The sequence below is a fragment of the Giraffa tippelskirchi genome, chromosome 4 (genome assembly GCF_054371585.1).
Source record: "Giraffa tippelskirchi isolate mGirTip1 chromosome 4, T2T-mGirTip1v1.2.pri, whole genome shotgun sequence".
NCBI lineage: Eukaryota > Metazoa > Chordata > Mammalia > Artiodactyla > Giraffidae > Giraffa > Giraffa tippelskirchi.
The window spans coordinates 86,565,001-86,590,904 of record NC_137278.1 but is presented as its reverse complement, the minus strand read 5'-3'; the positions used below and the strand labels follow the sequence as shown (position 1 = coordinate 86,590,904).

Below are 25,904 nucleotides of genomic sequence, written 5' to 3'. Positions count from 1 at the left end.
GAATATAATATTGGCTATCTGGAGGTGGGATCGGAGATTACTGGAGTTGGATATTAGGCCTGATGTGTATCTTTTGCTATATTTTAGATATAGATAGTCAAATGTCACTTATTTAAATAAAATTTTAGTTTAAAAGTTAAAACTCAGATAAAGTTAGAAAGAGGAAAAATACTCTAAGGTTTAGCTGTGACAGAATCCATTTCAAATATCATATGCCTGGAGATGCCATGTAAAAGCATTTATGTAAGACACCTTGTTGTATTACAAATTGTCCAGGATTTATGTATGGATGTAGGTAAGTTGTAGGTGCAGTGTTGTTAAAGTGAGTGGTTAATATGTTACAGTGATTTCAGTAAAATGGAAACTTTTGGTCTTTGAGTCTTTAATTAAAGAATGTTGTTGTTCAGTTCCTGTCATGTCTGACTCTTTGTGACCCCGTGAAATTTAGCACACTAAGCTTCTGTGTCCTCCACTATTTCCCTGAGGTTGCTCAAATTCATGTTCATTGAGTCGGTGGTGCTATCTAAATGTCTTATCATCTGCTATCCCCTTCATTTGCCTTCAGTCTTTCCCAGCATCAAGGTCTTTTCCAGTGAGTCGTCTCTTTGTATCAGGTGGCCAGAGTATTGGAGCTTCAGCTTCAGCAACAGTCCTTCCAGTGAATATTCCGGGTTAAATTAATTATTATTTTTTTTTTTTTAAGAAAAAATATCATAGAGTTCTCTTTTAGTGTTATAGACTTAACAGCTTAGTTGCTCAGTAAACTTTCCCTTCTTTATAATTTGTGTAAAGGTCTGAACACGAGAGACATTCCCCAAACTGCCCGTTTGTGAAAGGTGAGCATACACAGAATGTACCATTGTCGGTCACTCTTGCAACAAGTCCTGCACAGTTTCCTTGCACGGATGGAACTGACCGAATATCTTGCTTTGGGTCCGGGAGCTGCCCTCACTTTTTAGCTGCTGCAACAAAACGAGGAAAGATCTGTATATGGGATGTTTCCAAACTTATGAAGGTATGTTTTAATTTTGAAGGAACAAATCGGTAACTGAAAAAAAATCCTTTGTAAATTTAGGCTTTTCATTTATTTGTTTAGGTGCACTTAAAGTTTGAAATTAATGCATACGATCCAGCAATTTTACAACAGCTTATTCTGTCGGGAGAACCAAGCTCGGCAGTTGAATCCAGGAGACCAACTTTGGCATGGCTGGAAGACTCCTCTAGTTGCTCAGATATACCAAAGTTGGAAGGAGATAGGTGTGTAAATTTGTTTTAATAATATTTATAGAAATTAAGTGTTTTCTCTTCCTAAATTGTATATTCTCTTAATTCTAATTAAAGAGACAGAAAGCATTTGATCAAGAGATTAGAGAGTCACTGTTTGGTTAGAAATCTGAAAGAACAGTGTAATTCCTGAAATAAATTATCATTCACCAACACCATAGTCTGTAAAACATATTTTATTTTCTGTTTCAATCCATGCCAATGGAATAACCACTCCGTTGAAATATAAATTCTAAATAATGAAATCCTTGGATTAGACTTGTAATTTTACCTTCTACTAAATCTTTTCATAGAGCCATTGAATCATTTGGTTCATTTCTCCTTTTTTCATTAGCACCTAAAATATAGAAATGGTAATCAATAGTGAAATAACCTGTGGTTAGGCTAGATAATCTAATTTTTATTTAAATGTTATTAGTAGTCAGCAATGAGTTGAGGTACAATAATCATTGCCAATGAAAGATTCTGGTAGACTTGTGCTGGGTTCTTTTCCATTCATCCTTTCTAGAGATTCATGATTTCTGTGGCTATATTTGATCTGTGTAGGGGAGAGAGAGTGTCAGAGTATAATCCCATGTCACCTACTTGTCTCCCAAGAGGCACTGCAGTTGTAACTCTGAACTGGGTTGGATTATAGAGCAACATTTGTGATGGTCCCATGGAGGCAGAATAAAGGGTTCCATAAGCCACTCAGTTGGTCTTAAGCAATAGCAGCTACCACTTTGTAAGATTCTCAAGGCAGTAATGTGAAATGGAGCCTGCGTAACTGTGATCAGATGTTTTGTATGGAGATCTGTCATTTCACTTGCAGGGCTTCTTGTGTTACTGATGTGTGATTGATGTTACACCACAGTGATTTAATCATTTTACCTCACTGTTTGTTTGGTAGTAAAACTTTACTAATGGAGATTTTTTTTTTTTCATTATTTAATGGAAAATTCACTGCGTATTAAATGTCTAGTCCCTGTTGCAAATAGTATGTGGAAATTATGGGTCTGTAAATGAATGTGGTCTGAGCTCTGGAACAGGCTGAATTAAAGCATCATGGTGTTCTCAGTTATTTCAAGTCCCTGTGAGAGCTTAATGAGAAAGCAGTTGCCCCATTGTTGTCTTGAGTTTGACCATATTTGCCAATAGAACTGAAAATGAATCCTGCTTGATAACTGATTTTCTTAGAAATTAGTGGAAAATTATTCATAGAAGATAATGAAATTGGTATGTCCTGAACACACTGACTTTAATTAGAACTTTTGACTCAAGAGTTTTGTAATTTGAGGATTAAAGTTTGAATCAAGATGTAGTTTTAAGATTATACAGATAAACACACGCGCCTTGGTAAAGTGTTTTACATTTTAGGTAAACGTATATCCAGTATTTCCGGTGGACAGGTGTTATCTGAGCTAGTGTGCTGGGATTGAGATATAAATCCCTCTGCCTGCTTTTTTAAGAGACTTTAAATCTTTTTGGGTAGAAGGTTACAAAGATGACTCTGGTGGCTGGAGGAAGCTGAAGAGGTGGAGCTTCAAGCCCTTTCTCCCCGCTTCCTCTCCTCCAGGGTTAGCAGGGTTCCTGTTGGATTGGTATTGGATATAATGAATCAAACCACTTCTGCCTCTGAGGCACGAGATATAGTATATATAATAGTATATTTTATTTTAAAATATACTAGGTTTCATTAGCTTGAGAAATAATACATTAACTGAATTAAATTAAAGCTTAACCAAGAAGTTTAAAGTTTTACAGTGTAGCTTCCTTAGAAATTGTTTTTTGTCTATTTCTACTTAGTAGGCAACATTTGTCTTTGTTCTGAATTTATTTAAGGAAGAATATTTATTTCAGATGTGTTTAATTTAATTAGTGTATTCTTAATTTATTTGGTTGCATCGAGTCATAGTTGTGGCCTGCAGGCTGTCTAGTTGTGGGTGCATGGGCTTAATTGCCCAGTTCCCTGACAAGGGATTGAACTAGAGTACCCTGCATTGGAAGGCGGATTCCTAACCACTGGATCACCAGGGAAGTCCCAAGGACACATTTAAGTTTAGCGAATTAACGTTTTGTCTAGATGCCTCATTTGTATGTTATGTTTTTCAAATTGGCAAAAATTTCCTGAGTTAACTCTAAAGTTGCTTATATTTTATATATCTTAGTTACTAAGATATATAAACTAAGATACATCTGTACTACTAGCACATATAATCTTAACTAAGCATTTTAAACTTATTTATATATTTTTTGCATGTTTATTACTTTGCAAAAGGTTTTATTTCATGTAAAAGACTTTAGTAAATGTACTGTCTATTATGTAAGTATAGTTGACTCTTGAACAGCATGAGTTCAATGTTGAACTGTGTGAGTCCAGTTATTTTTTAAAGTGAATACTATACAAACTATGGTTAGTTGAATCTGCAGATGCAGAACCATGGATGCAAAAGGCCAACTATTGCAAGTTATACACAGATTTTCCACGCAGGGAGGGCTGGTGCCTCTAACCTGTGCGTTGTTTAATGGTCGGCTATAAATGCATGCTTATTGTAGAAATGTTGGAAAATATATGGAAATAAATTGAATGGAGTCTCCATTTTCATACCATCAAGTCATGTTAACCTTTAGGTGTGTATAGTTTTTTTAATCGATGTGATTAAAAGAAATTTATTGATGCATCATTACCTATCATAAGATTAGTCCTTTTAAGTGTAGAATTCAGTTGCTTTACTCATATGACTTTATCACATAGCAGTATGAGTGTTTTTCTGTTAAGAAATAATATTTTTCAAAATACTATTTTGAAAACTTTCACAGTAAAGCCTTTTTTTTTTTTTGGTGGTTTAATTAAGGCAATTATCTGGCAACCCTTTGTAACATTCTTAGTAACTTTAGAACACTAAATTCTGTCTTTAAAATATACTACTACTAGATTATCTTTTATCTAAGTGTATATGGGTAATATTTGACTATTTTTCTTGATGCAGAAATCCTCAAAATCTACTGTGCTTTCTTGGTTTGGACTTCTTTATTTTGGATAAATTCCCAGTCATTAATATTTCCTCTTAAGATTTATTTTTCCAGGCATCTTTATTATTTTTCTGAGACTAGCCATTTAGTATTTGAACATCTTAAGGCTAACTTAGGAGCTTATCTTTTTCACATCCCTTTTTAAAATTTTTAAATTATAGCACAAAATTGGTTATGGTAATTACTACCAGTTGAAAAAAACACAAACATTTTGTCAAAAATATCTAAGCAAATATCTCCCCACCCCAGTTTCAGACGTTACTTTAAGCATTTCTAAGGGAGATTGCCAGGTTATATTTTATATGAAATAGCATTGTAAATGCCGAGTTCTTTCAGATGGATGTGCGGTGTATTTTTTCAAAAAGGAAGAATTACTTTTCTTTCCTGTAAACTGCATCTTTTAATTTTTGTAGTTTATCAGAATTTTAGAACTACTATAAATGTGCTGATTGTTCATTCAGACACAGCCTACTGTTGCACTGGAGTCCTCTGTAATTATATCTTTTTTTCTTGTCTGCTAACAGTAGAGACTGAGGATAAAATTGGATGGAAAGAGAGAGGCTGGCAATTTCTTGGCTACTTGAATGAAAGCAAAAGAGCAGCTATTGTCTTATTGTCTTAACTCTTAAGTTGTAGTAGTTTTCATGCTTGTCTAGGAGTTCTTAACAGCCCCTCCCAAACAAGGCAAAAAATAAATAAAACCAAGAGCAAAACACAAACGGAATGTGTGTTTCTGTGAAAACACTTCTATACACACATATTTACTCAGGTATTCTAATTGGTTTTAGGGTATAACTTTCCTGAATTCAGTAGTAGAATGCTAAATCACTCCAGTCATGTCTGACTCTGGGACCCTCTGGACTGTAGCCCATAAGGCTCCTCTGTCCATAGGATTCTCCAGGCAAGAATAGTGGAGTGGTTTGCCATGCCTTCCTCCAGGGGATCTTCCTGACCCAGGGATCAAACCTGCGTCACTTCTGTTTTTCGCATTGGCAGGCAGGTTCTTTACCGTTAGTGCCACCTGGGAACGTGAAAGTGAAGTCGCTCAGTCGTGTCCAACTCTTTGCGACCCCGTGGGCTGTAGTCTATCAGGTTCCTCAGTCCATGGAATTTTCCAGGCAAGAGTACTGGAGTGGGTTGCCATTTCCTTCTCCAGGGGGTCTTCCTGACCCAGGGATTGAACCCGGCTCTCCTGCATTGCAGGCAGACACTTTACCGTCTGAGCTACCAGGGAAGCCCGTCCCTAGTAATAGAGTGGTTATTAAAATTTTATTACTGGAAGCTTGTGCTTGATTTTATTAGCTGTTTTTGTTTTGTTTTGTTTTCCATTTTGTTTACCCAAACTGTCCCTGTCTACACCTATTCAGTTTTCAAAATCCTACAGATTCTACTATAAATTTTTAGAGATTACCACACTTTATTTCAAGCAAGCATTTATTTAATGATTTAAGATAATTCACTGTTAGCATAATCAGGGTTTCAGTCAACTTATATATTACATAAGCTAGTTGTGTGATGCTTACTTTTTAGACACGAAACAATGGTTGTGACATACTTTGCTTTCTCATGTATACTTTATTTTGAAATGGAAATTTTTAATTTGTCTTTTTAAGTGATGATTTACTGGAGGATTCAGACAGTGAAGAGCATTCCAGATCAGATTCTGTGACAGGTATGTAAAAAATGTTAGATAATCTATTTTTATATCCTTGCATTTATATAGTTTCTAGGTAGAGCTAAATACCAAAGAATTCTATATTTTGAGTACACAGTCTAAATTTTCATTAATATACAAAGAAAACTTAAATATTATATATCAGATCTTGAATTAGCAATGTATATATAGTTTCATACTGAAAATTTAAATAGTACTTATTTGTGCCAAAGGAATTAAAAACGAATCTTACTAAATCTCTGTCACGTAAGTCAGTGACATTAAACTCTTCCAAATATGTTCAGTTTATTTGTATACTGTATTGTGTTGTTAAATAAATGTAATGTTTAAATCAATAATTATTAATTATTAATTAATGATTTCTTATTCCCAAAAGAAAACCCTATGAAATATTAGGGCAAAGGGGTATAAAAGGCTTCATATTTTAATGTAGTTATAGGCAAGGCATCTCAAAATAGTTTTATTGTATCAGAATTCAAGTCCTAACTCTGTCATTTATTATAGTCCAATTGCATTTTCTAAAAATGTATAAAATAGTGATATTTAAATCTGTTATTTATAATTTTGGTAACTAAAATTAAAATTCATGAAGCAGAGTACTTGGGCAGTAGCCACTATTTTAAAGAAGTGACCATTATTAAATTCTAGCTGTATTCTGATGTCAATGTCATGAAATAAGGACATACATAACTTATGAAATCTCTTTAGAGGAAACTTGGTTTTATATAGTTCGGTTGTTAAAAGTTATATGTCAAAAGTTAGTATAGTGTAGCAGATGCTCTCAATTCTAATTTGTTGTAAATTGTTTTTTTAAAGCCACCAAACAGAATACTGCACTGATTTTTAGATTCACCTTCTTTAAGGTAGTTCTTAGAATGAAAAAATTAAGAAAAGTAGGAAACTGCCCTGAATAATACACAAATGTGTAATTAGGTCTGGAAAGAATAATTGATTGCATTTAAAAATGTAGTCTGATGAAGTGTGCTCTTTTTCCAGTTTGTTACCCCTCAGCCAAAGAAAGGGCTACTGTTGCATTTTTAAAAATCTGACAGGAATACACTGGTCATTGGTTATCTGGAGATCTGATTAGAGCTTGAACTCGTACAAAATAAGTCTTTGGTCTTGTCAAGTCACTTAAACTCTCTGGGCTTCGGTTTTTCCTTTGTAAAGTGAAATGTTTGAACTAAATATTCTTTTTTCTGCCCTTAAATTTTTTTTTCTAACTTTAACCTTTCCTTTGTATGCTGTTGCTTAGCTCTTTCCTCTGGGTCTAAGGATCTCAGTAGGTATTTTTGTAATTGTAGTTCTTACATATTGATCTGTTTCCTTATCCGTTTTCTACCTTTATATTTTTCATCTATGCCTGTTAGATTTTTCACACTTCCTTTAGATTCTGTCATCCTCTTTACTTCACTTCCTGGTACCTAGAATATTACTGTATAAAGTTTTTGTTGACTCTTTTCTATGATACCTCATTTAACGTTGGGAGTGGTGTCCTTATATAGTATTGAAAGGTAGCTGTGGTATGAGAAAAAAAAATCCTTCCAGTGTAGAATTTTTACTTGCTTTATTTGAGGATTTGTAAGTGGTTCATTCATTTATAGTAAAATATGTATGACCTTTTAAACTAATTTTATATTGAGAGACTATTGGTGAATTAATGAAGGCTTGTGATATTAATGGGAAACGTATTGTCTTCTTGAGGTATCTAGAATAAGTAATAGATGCTGTTTCACAACTTTCATTTACTAGCTCTAAGCTCGTCCCATCAATTTGAATGATATGATCTGATGAGTTACAGGTTGTATTTCTTAATTTCAAAAGTGTAAGTGGAAACTAAGAGACTTTTATCTGTTTTTTAGTTGAAAGTTAACAATTTTTTAAAGTATCTAGATGATACAGGAAAGACAAGTTTGCTCTTTAGTCCACATATCAGAATTAAGGAGTGCACTTTCTTTTGTAGAGTGGAAAGAGTGTTTGGCAAGAGATTGAAGAACAATTCGAATTGAAATTTGATGGTTCAGGAATATGCATAACTTAAACCTCTGGAAGTTGGCTGGTAGAACTGTGGGGCTGACAGTAGCTCAGGAAGCAGGGTAGAGAATGGTTTCCCAATATGATTATCTGACGAATATTGTGCTGCAAGATATTTGTAGGTATGTTTTGTAAAAATTTATTTTGTGGTCCAGTTGGTTTGCGAAATTCTGAGGCAAGTAAAGATCACAGTTTTCCTTACTGCAGTATTGACAGTTGTCATTGTGCTTTGCCAGTCTTATAAGGGGAATGTGGAGTCCTAGACATTGATAAAATAGTTGAGAAGCAGCAGAGTAGTAATGTTACCTGTTACGTTTTCTTTTTTAATGAATAGTCTCATCTCACATGACCTTTCTTTGAATATTGTCTTAACTGTGGTTAATATATGTAACTAATGGTTAATTTATTTTCTTTTAAAATGTGCATAGACTAAAAAAGCTTTTTCTTGGCAATTTCCTGTCATAACTTATCAAGTAAGTTACAGTTTAGTTACAGTGTATTATTACATGTTATAAAAATCTCACTGTCAGCTTTCAACGTCATGTGTAAATGAGTGAATTCATAGAGTAAATATATGTAATTATTGCATGGCAATATAAAGACTGCTCATGAATATAGTCAAATGAGTGGTTAAATAAACAACTTACTAGTACAATTAAATTGTGAAGTTTATAACTAAGTTTTTTCTGCTTAGTGAGACATGGATATTGTTTTAGATATCAATTAAAGATGTTTTAGATATCAATTTAGATGACAATAGTGACATTATATGAAATGAGAAGACTATGCTCAGAAAATAAAGAAGTCCTGATAAAGCTGTTAGCATTTTGAAGATACTGTTTATGAAATGGTTAACAAAATGGTATAAACAGAGCTTTTGGTATAACTCAAGTGTTCAGAGTTCCATAAATCTCTCTTGTTCATTCCTTTACTTGGGTTACTTTCAAACTTCTGTGTGCTCACTTTGAGTTATACTTATTTCCTTCCTTTTCTGTGTTCTTCTTAATCTAAAATTGTAAAGCCAATTCCATTTTTTTTTTTTTTTGCATTTCCACAAGTTACGTAGAGTGATTTTTATATTATTGTTGGTAATAGATTGTTGCCTGATAGTTTGTGCTATTGAGAAAAATAAAGGATGAGTTGAAACTTTGCATTTAGTATCAAGAGATTATCCCTGGTTTAGAGGTTGACTGACATCTACTTCAGGATTTTGTGTAGAGAGATGGTATTTTTGGAGAATTGAGACTGAGGAATGACCTTTATTCTATTTGAAGGGGATAGTTTCAAGCACATGATAAACAAAAGGTCAGTAAGGAATAATGTAATGTAGTTGACTTGAACTAAATATTAGCAGATAGTACAGAAGACATTTAAATTATTTATTTAGGCTCTCCTGGGTCTTTTTTACTGCATGGCTTTTCTCCAGTTGTACTTAGGCTTCTCATTGCGGTGGCTTCTCTTGTTGTGGGGCATGGTCCCTAGGGGACCATGGAGCTTCGGTAGTTGTGGAGCTTGGGTGCATTAGTTGTTGTCCCGGGCTCTAGAGTGCAAGCTCAGTAGTTGTGCACGGGCTTAGTTGCTCCATGGTATGTGGAGTCTTCCTGCACCGGTTATCGAATCTGTGTCTCCTGCATTGGCAGGCAGATTCTTTACCACTGAGTCACCAGAGAAGCCCCAGAAGATGTTTATATTTCACTTAAAATGACAAATTTGGGAAACTTTTTCTGGTTACTATTTTTTCTGAGCTGAGGTTCGAGTTAAATTGCATACTGTTATATACTAAGACAGTCAACTGATAATTAACATGTGGAGTGGGAAAGAGGTGATGAACTGAGATTATAGTAATGTTTCATGGATATTCTGCAAAGTATATAAAGGACAGATGCATAGTATTGAGTGTATTTTTGGTGTAGAATTGAAGGGGAGAAGTCTGTTATTATGATATTAATAATATCTTCATTCTTAACCCTTTTATTCTCTCTCTCTTTTTTTAAAAAGGATTTTGGTCACAGATTGCCAGGAGAATGTATTGTGAATTGAAAATGATTTTTGAGACTCTTTAATATCTATGGTTTTTCTGAGTATGTTCATCTCAGCTTGGATTAAATTTCCTTTAAAAGGACTAAATTCTTCCATTAATGTGTTTAAAATGCACCGACTGGATGATTAAAAGAGAATTAATGAAAATGTTATACTACAGATTTTGATTTACATTCACAAGGTCATTTGTAATGAATGTTGTTCCTTTTCAAAGGGCATACATCACAGAAAGAAGCCATGGAAGTGAGCCTTGATATAACAGCACTCAGTATCCTCCAGCAGCCAGAAAAGCTTCAGTGGGAGATTGTTGCAAATGTGCTTGAAGATACTGTTAAGGATCTTGAAGAACTTGGGGCAAATCCTTGCTTAACCAGCTCTAAGAGTGAAAAGACAAAGGAGAAGCACCAGGAACAACACAACATTCCCTTTCCGTGTTTATTAGCTGGGGGTTTATTAACCTATAAATCTCCTGCTACCTCACCCATTAGTAGTAATTCTCACAGGTCACTGGATGGTTTAAGCAGAACTCAGGGTGAAAGTATATCAGAACAAGGGTCAACTGACAATGAATCCTGCACTAACTCAGAATTAAATTCTCCTCTGGTAAGGAGGACTTTACCTATTTTGCTTCTTTATAGCATCAAAGAATCTGATGAGAAAGCAGGAAAAATCTTTTCACAGATGAACAATATAATGAGTAAAAGTTTGCATGATGATGGTTTTACAGTTCCACAGATCATTGAAATGGAGCTGGATAGTCAGGAGCAGTTGTTGTTGCAGGACCCTCCCGTCACTTACATTCAGCAGTTTGCAGATGCAGCAGCCAACCTTACCTCTCCAGATTCTGAGAAGTGGAACTCTGTGTTTCCCAAGCCTGGGACTTTGGTTCAGTGTTTGAGGCTGCCAAAGTTTGCAGAGGAGGAGAATCTTTGTATAGACTCAATAACTCCTTGTGCTGATGGAATTCACTTATTGGTAGGACTGCGGACATGCCCTGTTGAATCCTTGAGTGCAATAAATCAAGTAGAGGCCTTGAATAACTTAAATAAATTAAACTCTGCACTATGTAATAGACGGAAAGGTGAGCTGGAATCAAATCTTGCTGCAGTGAATGGTGCAAATATTAGTATAATTCAACATGAATCACCAGCAGATGTACAGACTCCTTTGATAATTCAACCTGAGCAGAGGAACATTAGTGGTGGATATTTAATACTTTATAAAATGAATTATGCCACTCGGATAGTGACATTAGAAGAGGAGCCAATAAAAATCCAGCATATCAAAGATCCCCAGGACACAATTACCTCGCTCATTTTGCTTCCACCAGATATATTGGATAACCGAGAGGATGACTATGAGGAACCTCCTGAGGAGATGCAGTTAACCTCAAAGAACGGGGTTGAGAGAGGAAAAAAGTCTGATATTTCTACTCTTGGACACCTGGTCATAACCACTCAGGGAGGATATGTAAAAATATTAGATCTTTCAAACTTTGAAATTTTGGCCAAAGTGGAACCTCCGAAAAAGGAGGGCACTGAGGAACAGGACACATTCGTTTCTGTCATTTACTGCTCGGGCACAGACAGGCTGTGTGCATGCACCAAAGGTAAGCTGTGGGTTTGTTTGATTCTTCTATCAGTCTTATGAAATCAATGTACAGGGCATTCATTTATGTGTATATCTAGCATGAATTTTAGATCCATATAGATGGAGAGGAATTTATGTTTATAATGAAGTGGTAAATCTTTGTACTGTTTTACCTGTTCTTAAAACACTTTTCTACTGCCCTAGGTAAGGATTCTAACTGTAAATAAGTTAGTAAGTCTCTCAGAAAGTATCTTCACTACTTTAACCTCAAGAAAATAACCTGCTGTAATTTCTGTGAGTCCCAACTGCGTCTGCTCAAATTTGTAGCCTTGGACAAATTACTTTAAACTCAGTAAATCTTTGTTGATTTATAAACTAGGAAAGACAGTCTATTTCCAGGCTTGACAGAATTAAATGAAATAATGTATGTAAAGTTTCTGGCACAAATATTAATACATGTTGTTATTTTCTTCTGAAATAAGAGTGGTAAATAATTATTAATTCTGCCAAATAAGTGTTCCTTGTCATATTTAATCCTAACTTTTTGCAAACAGTGAATCAGTTTTGCAATATTTGAGGCCTCTTATAGAGTAACAGGTAGTGTTACTAAGGAATTACTGACCATATCAGGCAGTGAATAGCCCTATTGATTGATTAGCAGGAATTTAGGACCAGGAGATACTTGAAGCCTCAGTGATTATAACCAGTGCTTGGCAGAAAAATTGGGTTTGGGAAGAGTTATGCATCTCATTCGTGGTTCTGGTAGGAATTAATCTGAATTTTCCCTCTCTTTAAAAAGATTTCAAGAGTTTGGCTAAGAAGGATAATGGTGAATGTGGTGAAGTGGATTGCTTTCTTTGAAACACATTTAGTGAAATAACATGGGGGGAAAAGCCAAATAACATCAGCAAACAACTAGATTATTTTTTTTAAAAAGAACAGTCTAAAATAGCTTTAGAATAACGAAACTTTCAGAAAAATCCTTAAAATACTATGTGGTATCAAGGATAATTTGAGCTTAATCATGTATATGCCAGTTCATTTCTACGAGTGTTTTACCTTGGTTAATTTTAGTCATCACACTAACTTTATGAGGTATGTACTAGTTTTTGTCTTCATTTTAGTTATCTCTAAAAAAAAAAAAAGAAACCGAGGGAAAGAGAGGTTAAGGAACTTGCCTAAGTTACAGAGCTAGTAAATGACAGAGTTAGCGTTCAGACCTGGGCAGTCTGTCATCAGAGTGCTTAAACTACATTAAATTGCCAGAATATAATAAAAGTAGGAGACCCTGCTTTTATTGAACTTTTATACATTGAACTTTTTGGTATATTTTAATCTGAAAGATTAAAAAAAATGAAAACAGTTTAATTTGCTGTAGACCATTTGAAATGGAAGTGGTTTTGGAATCTGAATGACCTCTTCCCAGAGCATGCAGTCATAAGATACTAGTAGTTTTCACAAATGCAATCAGAGTTTAATGATTTTAGTTTTTGATGAGATATGGTTTTGGCGATTCAGAGGAGAAATAACATTTAAGTTATAAAATAGATCAGTGTTTTCATGGAGTTGAGACAATGACAATTTCTAGGAAGAGATCACGATTGTGATGGAATTTAGATGAATTGAAGGCCAAAAGAAAACATGAGAAGTTAATTGCTTTAAAAATTATTCCCCAGTTGCTTAAGGATTAATTGATCAAGATGCATTTGAAAAGATGAGATTAATAGCAATAAAGAGGACAAAAAAATTATTTTAAAATGTTCGAATAACAGTCCATAAAGTCGAGTTTTAAAAGCACTGTAAACTGTAAATCAAATGGATTTGACACTATCTCATAAGTATATTCAAATCACATAAAACTTTTCTCATGGAGAAACATTGAGTCTGTTGATTAAAACCTACAGTTAATACTATAAATTAACTTTTTTTGCACAGCATGTGGGATGTGGGATCTTAGTTCCCTGATCAGGGGTTGAACCCATGCTCCCTGCAGTGGAAGTACGGAGTCTTAACCACTGGACCCCAGGGAAGTCCTTCATTCATTCTTTCTAGTTGAGTAGTTGTATTGATGGTACTACTGACCTCTAGTCAGTAGAGGTCAGCTTCCTACCAATTACTTCCTATTCTGTCCTTTGGTGTGACATCACTGGTGCTTGTGTCGATTGTTTTTTAATACCTTTTCTTGAAATTGTCTTCTTATTGGATTATCAGTCTACTTCAGAGTAATGCTAGCTTAAATCTAGTAAAATATAGAAACTTTTCTCTGATTTTTGTCTCTCCCAGCTTTGTGCTACTGTTGTCTTATATATTACATTTAGATGAGTTATAAATCCAACCAAAAAATGTTACTTTATATAGTCTTTATCTTTTAAAAAAGTTAAATGAGAAAAATATATGTTCACCTACTTTTGGCATTTTGTTTTTTTCTTGTGAATTTTGAGTTGCCTTCATCTCATCTGGAAAGACTCTGGTTAGTACTTAGGATAAGGCTGGTCTGCTAGCAAAAAACTCAGTCTTTGTTTATTTGGAAATGTCTCTACTTCACATTCATTTTTGAAGAATGATGCTGTTTGTAAAATTATTGATTGTTCCTGCACGTATCATTCTGTTGTTACTTCTGTTGATATATTATTATTTTCTGATGAGAACTCTTAGGATTTACTCTTAACAATTTTCATATGTAATATGCAACTGTTGATCTGTTTTTATTTCACTGATTCCTTCTACTGTCATCTCAAATCTGCATTGAGTCTCGAGCAAACTTTTCATTTTAGTTACTTTTCAATTCTAAGAATGGCCTTTTGTTCTTTTAAAATAATTTCTGCTAATTTGTAGAGATGATTTGTTGATTCACTTTTACCATTCATTTTTTGAATTCTCTATACCTGATGCCCTTTTATTATTTAAAATATTTACAACAGCTTCTTTGAAGTATTTGTCTGCTAAATCTAAATCTGGGTGCTCAGAGATATTTCTCATTGCTTTTGTTTTTCTTGAACATGGGTCACTCTGCACGTTTCATAATTTTCAGTTTAATACTGGACATTTTAAATAACGTTGTAGAACTGCTGCATTCTGATTTACCCCCCGTTTGGAAATTGTTGTTATGTGATTGTTTGGTAACCCACCTGGACTAAATCTGTGAAGTCTGTTTCTTTTGCAGCAACTGATGTCTCTTTCATTGTTTTCTCCTCTGGTTTTTATTTTTAAGACTGTTTCTTATTTGCTACATGTCTGTCCACATAGTCTAGTGTTCAGCTAAAGATTTTGATAATTGGTTGTGACCAGATACCTTTATTGGCAAGGTTGTGTTCAGGTGTGCCCTGGCTTTTGTTTTCTTTATTTTTATTTTCTCTTGTGCCCTTTCAGGTCTTTTCTGCATAAGCATTGGGGCTTAGTAGACTGGGAATGTTTTGATGACTTGGGCCCCATCTGGTCTTTGCTGCACATATGTGCAACCTCTCATCAGTGTGGAATATTTGAGATGTTTACCAAGCCCTCTATGTTTCTCTCACTTTTTGTAACTCTGTTAAATCTGTGGTTAGTTCTGGTGTTTTGCTTGCCCCACACAGAGTGCTGGCTTCAGATTGCAAAGTTGATGGGTTTCTTTTCGCCGCTGAGTCACCTTAGGCAGACATGCTTTCCAAATCAGTGAGTCCCTGTGACAGTAGTAGCAAATCTGGTTTTCACCATTTGACTCACTCTGTTTAAATGACAGTTTTGTTCAATTTTATAATTGCCTTTTAAGAGTAAGATTTTTCTTATTTTGTCATGCTGGAAGTAAGTCTCCAATTATTTTATTTACTTATTTTTATTTCTTAAATATTTTGCTAAGCTCACTTTCCATTTTTTTCTGTGGTAGAAATATGAAAAATAGAAATTTTATTTGGTTTCATTTTATTGTGAATGCTTCAAAAAATTAAGAATTGCTGTTCAGTTTTGCTACTGCTTTGATTAATAGAGTGGGCTGTGGATTCCAGTATAGCTAGTGCATCAGTTTTCTCATCTGTAAAGTGGCTACAATAATACTCCCTACTTAAGGTTATTTGTGAAGACTAAATGAATTAAGCATTTAAAATAATATCTTACACATGTAAGTACTAGATAAATAACTATTTTCACATATGTTTATGTATTTGCCAATTTATTGATTAAATTTTCAGTTTGTAATTTCTTGACCACATAACCTGCCTCTTGAGAAACCTGTATGCAGGTCAGGAAGCAACAGTTAGAACTGGACATGGAACAACAGACTGGTTCCAAATAGGAAAAGGAGTATGTCAAGTCTGTATATTGTCACCCTGCTTATTTAACTTATACGCAGAGTACATCATGAGAAACGCTGGGCTGGAGGAAGCACAAGCTGGAATCAAGATTGCCAGGAGAAATATCAATAACCTCAGATATGCAGATGACACCACCTTTATGGCAGAAAGTGAAGAACTAAAGAGCCTCATGATGAAAGTGAAAGAGGAGAGTGAAAAAGTTGGCTTAAAGCTCAACATTCAGAAAACTAAGATCATGACATCCGGTCCCATCACTTCATGGCAGATAGATGGGGAAACAGTGGTTGACTATTTTTCTGGGCTCCAAAATCACTGCAGATGGTGATTGCAGCCATGAAATTAAAAGATGCTTACTCCTTGGAAGGAAAGTTATGACCAACCTAGACAGCGTATTAAAAAGCAGAGACATTACTTTGCCAACAAAGGTCTGTCTAGTCAAGGCTATGGTTTTTCCAGTGGTCATGTATGGATGTGAGAGTTGGACTATAAAGAAAGCTGAGTGCTGAAGAATTGATGCTTTTGAACTGTGTTGTTGGAGAAGACTCTTGAGAGTCCCTTGGACTGCAAGGAGATCCAACCAGTCCATCCTAAAGGAGATCAGTCCTGGGTGTTCATTGGAAGGACTGATGTTGAGGCTGAAATTCCAATACTTTGGCCACCTGATGTGAAGAGCTGACTCACTGGAAAAGACCCTGATGCTGGGAAAGATTGAGGGCAGGAGGAGAAGGGGACGACAGAGGATGAGATGGTTGGATGGCATCACCGACTCGATGGACATGGATTTGGGTGGACTCAGATAGTTGGTGATGGACAGGGAGGCCTGGCGCGCTGAGGTTCATGGTGTCGCAAAGAGTCGGACACGACTGAGAGACTGAACTGCACTGCACTGAACTGAATTCCTTGACAATTTGATTTCTGAGTTGTTGGAGATGTATCACTTTGGAAGCCCTCTTTTTCTGCCTTTTAAGTGGTGTTAGAATAAATTAAGTTTCTTAACTAAGTAGAAGCACTTGTCTGTTTACCTATTTTTCATATACCTGTGTTGATGGAATTTTACTATACTATAGGTGGTGAGCTTCATTTTCTCCAAATTGGAGGAACCTGTGATGATATTGATGAAGCTGACATACTAGTGGATGGATCTCTTTCTAAAGGAATAGAACCGTCTTCAGAAGGTTCCAAACCTTTATCAAATCCTTCAAGTCCTGGCATTTCAGGTATGATATTAACTTTTAAAAATGCAAATTCTTGTGATGTTCAAAGTTTTCTGAATCACTCTTTTATAATCTAAAACATTATTTCACTTTTTATAGTCAATTCTTGGTTACTTTGAGAGAGTTTGTTTCCTTGTTGATATTCTTTTATCAGGTATGTTTTTGTATATTATTTATCACTCTGTTTTCAGTAGTTGGAAAATGTTGTAAACATTAAAATAAGAAATGGTTCTCAACCTGTGGTAAGTTGGCCAGTTTTGGTAAAGTAACCTAAGAGGTAACAACGTGATTTTGGTTGTTTAAGAAACTTTTAGTCCAGTTAGGATGGAACAAAACAATATGAAAGAGTGAAGAATTCACTAAGTAAGTGTAAAGTGACTGCAATGGCTAATATTAATTACTCCTGGAATAAAAATGCTGAAAAAAATATTCTTTCCTTGGGGTGATATTTTCAGACCCTCACCCCATTGTGAACTTTTAGATAGGTTTGGTTTTGTTTGTTGTTTTTGCCTTTTCTCCCATCCACCTTCTGTACTGCCCCGTGAACTTGTTTTTCAAAAACTTTATGATAATGTTGTTACTCCTGCTTAAAAATCTTTACTTGCTCTGTGGACTAATAACTATGGTCTTCTGCTCAACCTCCAGTTATTGGAAACTTTCCATGATTTCAAAGTATACTCAGTTTCATGTTCTTCATTTGTTACTAAGCTCTCTTTCCCTGCCCTGGCCCTATACCACGGTCCTTTTGTACTTCCACATGCTGATATATTTTATCCTTGGCACTTTATTCGCCAACCTAACTATTAAAAGAAACCTAGTACTTAGAAGAAATTTAGTGAATCTTTAATGAAAATTATGTTTAAACTCAAAATGTATTCCAGACAGAAATAACACATAAAATTGTTATTTTTCTTTGTGAATTTGTACATTTGGGCATTTGATCATTCTTTGCACTAAAGGCAAACTTTGAGTGATTACTGGTATAATAAATCTTAATTTTAGTGATTACTTGTGTAACATGTAGCAGTTTTCACTACCTTATTTCAGAGTTTCTCATTCTCAGCACTATTGACATTTCAGAGTAGATAATTCTTTGTGGTGGGAGGCCTGTCTTGTGCTGTATTAGCCGTATATCTGGCTTCTACCTACTCGATTCCAGTAGTAGACACAATTGCCTCCATCCATATGGCCCTTAGGAGGCAAGATTATCCTCTGTTGAGATAGTGACTCATGTCTCTTGCTATGTATAATTGGACTTGCTTGTCTTCAACTATACAAGTTGGTTTAAAAAGCTAACATACTGAATGTTTTCATATTTTATGGGATATTGATATAATAATCATCATATAAAGTCCATAAAGTACTCTTTAATAAAGATGAATTAGGTTATAAACAAGTAAATAATGTAAAGGGGCATTGATATGCTGTTAAATGTTTGCAAACAATATTAATAGTTTCAATCATGTTTTAAAAAGCCCTAAGCTTTGAGGGCTTTTTAAAAAGCCCTTTTTTTTGAACTATGGTGTTGGAGAAGACTCTTGAGAGTCCCTTGGACTGCAAGGAGATCCAACCAGTCTGTCCTAAAGGAAATCAGTCCTGAATATTCATTGGAAGGACTGATGTTGAAGCTGAAACTCCAATACTTTGGCCACCTGATGCAAAGAGCTGACTCATTTGAAAAGACCCTGATGCTGGGAAAGATTGAGGGCGGGAGGGGAAGGGGACAACAGAAGATGAGGTGGTTGGATGGCATCACTGACTCAATGGACATGAGTTTGAGTAAACTCCGGGAGTTGGTGATGGACAGGGAGGCCTGGTGAACTGCAGTGCATGGGGTCGCAAAGAGTCAGACATGACTGAGCAACTGAACTGAACTGAGTTGAACTGAAGCTTTGAGGAAAAACATAGTTTGAAGTACACTTATAGTAATTTTATAGAAGTAAATGTAAACTTTCTTTGTGAAACTATTCTAAATTGATCAGATTTCATATTTTAATCTTTAAAAATTCTTTTTTGTTAATTGAAACAAGTTTTTCAGCCTTGTCTTATGTTTGCCTTTTCAAAGATGTGAATACATATATTTGTAAAAACAAACTTATCTCTCTGAATCAGGTTGTTACTCTTAACAATACTGGTATATATACGTGGTATTCTTAAGTAGCTCAGAAGTGGAAAAAATACTGCTTTGTGTTTTTTGCCATCAGTGTAGCTTTGATTTTTTAAAAAATTACTTTTTAACAGAGTAAAAAGGAGCAGGTATTGTGTGCTTGCAGATGTTTAACATTTTGTTTTGTAAATAACAAAGTGTAAAAGTTAATTATTGATGTAACTCAGGGCTTACATTTCAGCACCACTCCTTTTGTTACCCTTGTTAATCTGGGTCTCATTAAATCTCAGGGCTCTTCTGAGGTTGATTTTGGGTTTCTCCAATAATAAGTTCCTTTTCTATAATTTAAAATATTTGAGGTGGATTTTTCTTAGGCCTCTATGGACTCAGTGCTAGTTACTTTAGCCTACATTATTAACTTAGGCTATTTGGCAAATGTTGTAATTGACTAGACAAAAACATGAATTAAAATTTCTTTCTTTTAAAACCAATTTCAAACTCTGCATTCACTGTTATTAAGGAGTTGATTTATTGGTGGACCAGCCATTCACCGTTGACATCTTGACATCTCTAGTGGAGCTAACCCGCTTTGAGACTTTGACTCCACGGTTTTCAGCTACTGTTCCGCCATGCTGGGTGGAAGTTCAACAAGAACAGCAGCAAAGGAGGCATCCTCAACATTTGCATCAGCAGCATCATGGGGATGCTGCTCAGCATACTAGAACTTGGAAACTACAGACTGACAGGTAAAACATTCTTCCAAGGTGTTTAATTTCAGTTACGTTTTATGTTCATCTTACAGTGACAACATAGAATTATTATATATATGTTAACTCTTTCTGTTAACTTTTGCATATTAACAACTTTGTTTCATTTGTCACGTTGGTTTTAGAAATTCCTATATTTAAAAAAAAAATTTATTTTTGGCTGTGCTGGGTCTTCATTGCTGCGTGGACTTTCTGGGTAGGGTAGGGGCTACTCTGTAGTTGCAGTGTGTGGACTTCTCATTGTGATGGCTTTTCTTGTTGTGGTGCATGGACTTTAGGGTGTGTGGGTGTCTGTAGTTGTGGTATGTGGTCTCAGGAGTTGTGATTCCCAAACTCTAGGTTACAGGTTCAGTAGTTTTGATGCATGGACTTAGTTGCTCCATGGCATGATGAGAGCTTCCTTGATTAGGGATCAAACCAATGCCTTCTGCTTTACCACTGAACCATCGAGGAAGCCTAGAAATTCCTGTATGCTTATTCTTAGTTGTAGGATAAAATGCTGAGAGTAATCCATCCTTCCAGTTAGTTTGTTAAATAGATCTGTAGATTGTGTGACTAAATATTTAAATGTTTGTTTTGTATAGGTACTTCTTTTTGTGTTGTTGGTAATATGGGTTCCCTTTTTTTAAAAAAATTTTTTTTCTCTATTGAAGTGTAGTTGGTTTACAATGTTGTGTTAAGTTTCAGCTGTACAGCAGAGTGAATCAGTTATACATGTATCCACTCTTTTTTTTAAGATTCTTTTCCCATATAGGACATTACAGAGTATTGAGTAGAATTCCCTGTGCTATATAGTTAATAGTAGTGTGTATATGTTAATCCCAATCTCCCACTTGTGCAGGTACTTTGGAAGGTACTAGTAAAATGGCTCTTATGAAATTTACATTCTAGTGGTGATAGGCAGTTAAGACAGATATTTACTATGTCATATAGTCATAAAAGCTTTGAAACACATTAAAACAGAATGGCGATAGAGTTGTTGGATGTGCACCTGTATGTGAGAGAAAATGTGTGTGATATTTTTATATAAGGGGTCTCAGAAAGGCTTCCATGAGGACATTAATTTGGAGACAATAGAAAGTACAGAAATCTGGAGGAATATATGTTATGAATTTTAGGAAGAGCCTGGAGGCTACTGGTTAAGTGCAGTAAACATGGAGGAGAGTGATAGGAAGTGAGATCAAAGGAAATAGTTGGTAGCTAGATCATGAATGTCTTTATAGGCTACAGTGAGACTTTTATGTTGAGTGAGATGGGAAGGTATTAGATAGTTTTGGATATAGGAGTGATGCAATATAATTTATGTATTAGAAGGATATACTAAGACTGCTGTATTGATAGTAGATTGTGAGTGGTTGTGATGTGTGTATTAGAGGGAAGAGGCAGGAACAAGAATTCTAACTTGAATGCTGTTGTGATAATTCAGATAATTGTGGTGGTGGTCATGGTGAATTGGACCATGATGATAATTGACAGAGGCAGTGAGAATAGTGGTCAGATATAGCTTGGAGGTAGAAGGAATTGTATATGCTGATGTACTGAGCATCTGGTGTGAGTGAGAATTGTTAAGGATGACTAATGTTTTTGATTGAGCTCATTAAAAAATGGAATTTCTTTTTACAGCTTTTAGAATTGGTTATTGAGTAGTTTGGGGTTATTATTTAAGTGCGAGATACCTGGTAGGCATTTGGATTTGAATCTGAAATTTAGTGGAGGAGTTTTACTTTTCAGCACATACACAGAATTTAAATCAGAGAATGGGCATGTATAAGAAATACAAAATGTTCTTATTTTAAAATTCAAATTCCTGTGACCGCACTCTTAAAATCAGGGTGGGTCCACAACTCTGCACCTAATTCTGATGCACAGTAGTTCACACTTAGAGGAACAAGGGCTTTTTGGAGTATACAGTGCCCAAGGCAGGTATGGATTCCTGAGGAAAGATTCTTCATCACCCTAAGTTTAACTTTTCTCAGTAGAACTGCTTGTCTTCTCCCATAATCCCATTGAGAAGCATTCGGTTTTGTTGGAGACTGCACATCAGAACATGAAAGGTAATATTAGTGATAAGATGGTTACAGCTAAAGAAAGATTTCACTCTATCATTTTCTCCCTTATTTGACAGCAACAGCTGGGATGAACATGTATTTGAATTGGTTCTACCTAAAGCTTGTATGGTTGGACATGTGGACTTCAAATTTGTTTTGAACTCAAACATCACCAATATTCCACAGATACAAGTGACACTGCTGAAAAATAAAGCTCCAGGCTTAGGGAAAGTCAATGGTAAGAATGGATCAAAATTTGAAGATTTTATCATGTAGTTGGTTTCTTAAAAAAACTAATTTTCAACTTGGCTGTCTAGTTTTGACATCCCTTCTTGCTCCCACACCCCTGTGCTCTTTTCCATCTCTACTTTTCATGGTTCTGTTTAGAGAAGTTTATCCAGAGAACATTGAAGAACTTTTCAGTAACTCTCTGTTGTACAGAATTGCATAAACTTGAGTAATTTAATTATGTTTTTAGACAGTTAGTTCCTTTGTGAGTTAGTTTCACTTCTAGCCTTACTGGACTTACTCATTTCTCTTTGTGAGAGGAGACTTGTTTGTAAAAAGAACTTCTTATGGAATGCATATATTCTTTTAAGGTTATTAGTAAAACTCAGAATGTAATGCCAGAAATATATTCATCTTTATTTATCTTTCTTACAAGCTCAGAATTTGATGTATTGAGTTATTAAAATGGATTATACATACTTGACATATTTGGAACTAGATGTTATTTCTCAGTGTTTTCGTCTTAATAGGTTAATTTAAAAGACTAGGGATAATTTCAGAGTAAAAGGCTATGTCACACCAGAGATAAAAACATTGAAACCTGAATAATTTCCTATTTTACAAATATGTGTGTATGTGTTTGTGTATATATATATGTGTGTGTGTGTTTGTGTGTATATATGTGTGTATTTGTGTGTATGTGTGTGTGTATAATTTTGAATCATGACAGATTCTGATTTAATTGGTGTAGGACTTAGGTACTGGTATTTTTAAAACTCTGCAGGTGGTGTACTGTATAGCTTAGGGTAAGAATTCTTGGTTTAGTGACTAGCAGATTATTTCTTCAGGTTAGTATTTTACCATCTTTAAAAGAGAGAAGAGAGTATAAAACAGTTGAATCTAATTTTCTTCCTCCCCTAACAACCATTTAAAAAATCACTGTAGTTCCCAATTTAACGGAGAATTTTAGAATTGTAGGCACATAGATCATTTATATTAAGCAACATTAAGTTTACTAATATTTTTATCCTCTAGAAACAGCAGTAGATAGGCAGATCACCTTTCCTTTGTCTCCAGCTCTTAACATTGAAGTGGAACAAAATGGGAAACCGTCCCTGGTTGATTTGAATGAAGAAATGCAGCACATGGATGTAGAGGAATCACAGTGTGAGTTAAATTACAGAGCCGTTGTCCATGACAGTAAAAGGAGTAGTGGTCCAAATGCATCCTACTGGGCAAAGATTTCTTTATGGCTTGCAAAAACGTGGTTTTAAGAACATAATTAAAAATAACCTATAATTCTGCTTTGGCAATATGCTTTAATTTTCAGCTCATCTTAGTGAACACAGCTGTGCTAATACTTGCATTCTTGTTTTTTAATATCTTGAGATTTGAAATCATGTCATGGTTTTATAATTTTTTTTTAAGTCAAGGTGAATGCAAATAATATGGGAATGAAAAACAGCATAATATATCACATAACGATTATAATTCCTTAGCATGATAGCAAATTTTATTTGAACACATTCTAAGTATGGAATTTTGTGTGGTGCTGTTACATGTAAATGGGATGGATATTTGCTTATTAAGTATTACATTTTAAATTACACACTAATTTAAAATAAAAATGTGTATTTTTCTTTTTAGGTCTTAGATTATGTCCATTCTTAGAAGATCATAAAGAAGACATTCTCTGTGGGCCAGTATGGCTTGCTAGTGGCCTTGATCTGTCGGGGCATGCTGGGATGTTGACATTAACAAGCCCCAAACTTGTTAAAGGTGAAGTAACATGTTTTACAAAAGCAGAATAAATAGTCCCAGAGTTGTAAAAGTAGATTTTAAAAAAAATAACCTGATTTCAGGAAAATAAGATACTGTTTTTGGGGGGACTTTTCTTGAATGATTGCATCAGTTTCATGGTAGCTGAGGTAATTTTCTTTCATAAGTGACTATTGTTACGTGAAACTTAAGATCCTACTTTCTGTGTCTTGAGGGTCTCAGTGCTTTTTGAAAAAGCACAAAGAAGATGAATGTAGTATGACTTAGCATGTTATACAGAATTCTTCCAAATAACCAAACATTATGTTCTGGCATGTTTGCCTTTTCCATCAATTTAGAGTCCTGTGTTTTCAGGGTGTTTGTTGTATATTGTTATGATATCTTCTCTTAAGGGTTTTTTATAGAGGAGTTTTGAAAGTGTTAGATGTAATGATGTGTCTCAAACACAAGTTACAATGTATATTTTCTACCTTATGTCTGTAAGATATTAGATATTGCAGTATTAAGACATTTATGTCACCTTTGTATCTCACGGGTGAATTAAAAAATCCAAGTGAGACACTTCGATTGTTAAAGTAAAATTGGAGGTGAGTAGGCTGTGGAGATCCTTCTGTAAACCAAGAAAATATCAGACCACCTAAATAATAACTGTTTTAATTTGTATGCATTCCCTTTATAATGTTTGTCCCCATTCACACACTTCCCTTTAGTTACACAAGCTTGATTGTACTCCCTTGACTACATCTTTTTATTCATTAAGTTTATGAGACCCTGTGATTTGTTAGGTTACATACTAGGTTATAGTGGTGAGCAAAACTGTATAATAACTATATAATAACGTCTCTCATATTGCTGGAAGTGTAAGGTAGTTGTGTTAAATGAGAATGTGAAACTTAAAATTTTATATGAAAATTAAAATGTTGCCTTTGACAAAATTGTGTGTGTGTGTTAGTTGCTCAGTCGCGTCCGACTCTTTGCAGCCCTGTGGACGGTAGCCCACCAGGCTCCTCTGTCCACGAGATTGACAAAATTGGGGATAGATTATATAATGTGTATTTCAAAAGTCTCAATAATGTAAAAGTGTTAGTTTTCCTAGAATTTAGTAGAAGTGACTATTCTTCTCTTCAAATTCCTAGAACTTTGAACTGGAGAAAATGATTGCTAAATTTTTGTGTATGCATAAAAGGATGATGTGGGCCAAAGATATGTAGAAAATGAAAACTGAAAAGGAGGGTCTTAAGACATTTTAGAACCTAGAATAGTTCAGCAATAAGAAGAATATAACAGTGCAGTGCCAGCACAGTAGTTAGGCAGATCAGTGGCAAACAACAAAAGTAGCTTTTGTAATCACAGAAGGATTTCATACCTGCTTAGGCAGCAGCTTATGGGTTGCTCATGGGTATGTTAGTTTGAGGGTATTTTTGCAATTAATTTTACATATAGATTGTATGGTATGATTTCATGATTTCAACTTAGTTAAAATATATAAAACATAGACTAGTGATAATAACTATATTTATTGAGTGCTTCCTTTTGCCATGCAGTTATAAGTGTTTTAATTACCTTTGAGGTAGGTATTATTATTATTTTTACTCACTTTTGAAGAAACTGGACCATGGAGAGTTAATTTGTCACATTGGCTAATAAAATGGCAGAACCATTATCAGACCCAGATGGTGGCTCCAAAGCCTGTGCTTTTTTAAGTTTGTATTACTATAATGCTATGCATGTATGCATGCACAAAAGGACTGGATGGATACACGTAATGATACATCATTATTTTGGGCGGTGCTTCAGTGACAGTGTTTTCTGTTTTTCTATAGTTCACAAAATTTCTGTG

The 25,904-nt window shown here is 34.9% G+C and overlaps 1 protein-coding gene across 19 annotated transcripts in view; it reads left to right on the top strand.

The window, feature by feature from the left end:
• Positions 1 to 25,904, top strand: part of BIRC6 (baculoviral IAP repeat containing 6) — a 212,332-nt gene that overhangs the window by 45,540 nt on the left and 140,888 nt on the right. For 8 of the 19 annotated variants that reach the window (XM_081590289.1, XM_081590285.1, XM_081590286.1 and 5 more), the window contains exons 7-15: positions 793 to 1,015; positions 1,097 to 1,257; positions 5,910 to 5,968; positions 10,260 to 11,654; positions 16,989 to 17,138; positions 19,763 to 19,988; positions 22,135 to 22,295; positions 23,321 to 23,452; positions 23,933 to 24,064. In XM_081590289.1, coding sequence (XP_081446415.1) covers positions 793 to 1,015; positions 1,097 to 1,257; positions 5,910 to 5,968; positions 10,260 to 11,654; positions 16,989 to 17,138; positions 19,763 to 19,988; positions 22,135 to 22,295; positions 23,321 to 23,452; positions 23,933 to 24,064 — 2,639 coding nt within the window. The remainder of the gene's footprint in view (positions 1 to 792; positions 1,016 to 1,096; positions 1,258 to 5,909; positions 5,969 to 10,259; positions 11,655 to 16,988; positions 17,139 to 19,762; positions 19,989 to 22,134; positions 22,296 to 23,320; positions 23,453 to 23,932; positions 24,065 to 25,904) is intronic. The other 11 variants (XM_081590295.1, XM_081590294.1, XM_081590292.1 and 8 more) reach the window with 2 other exon arrangements.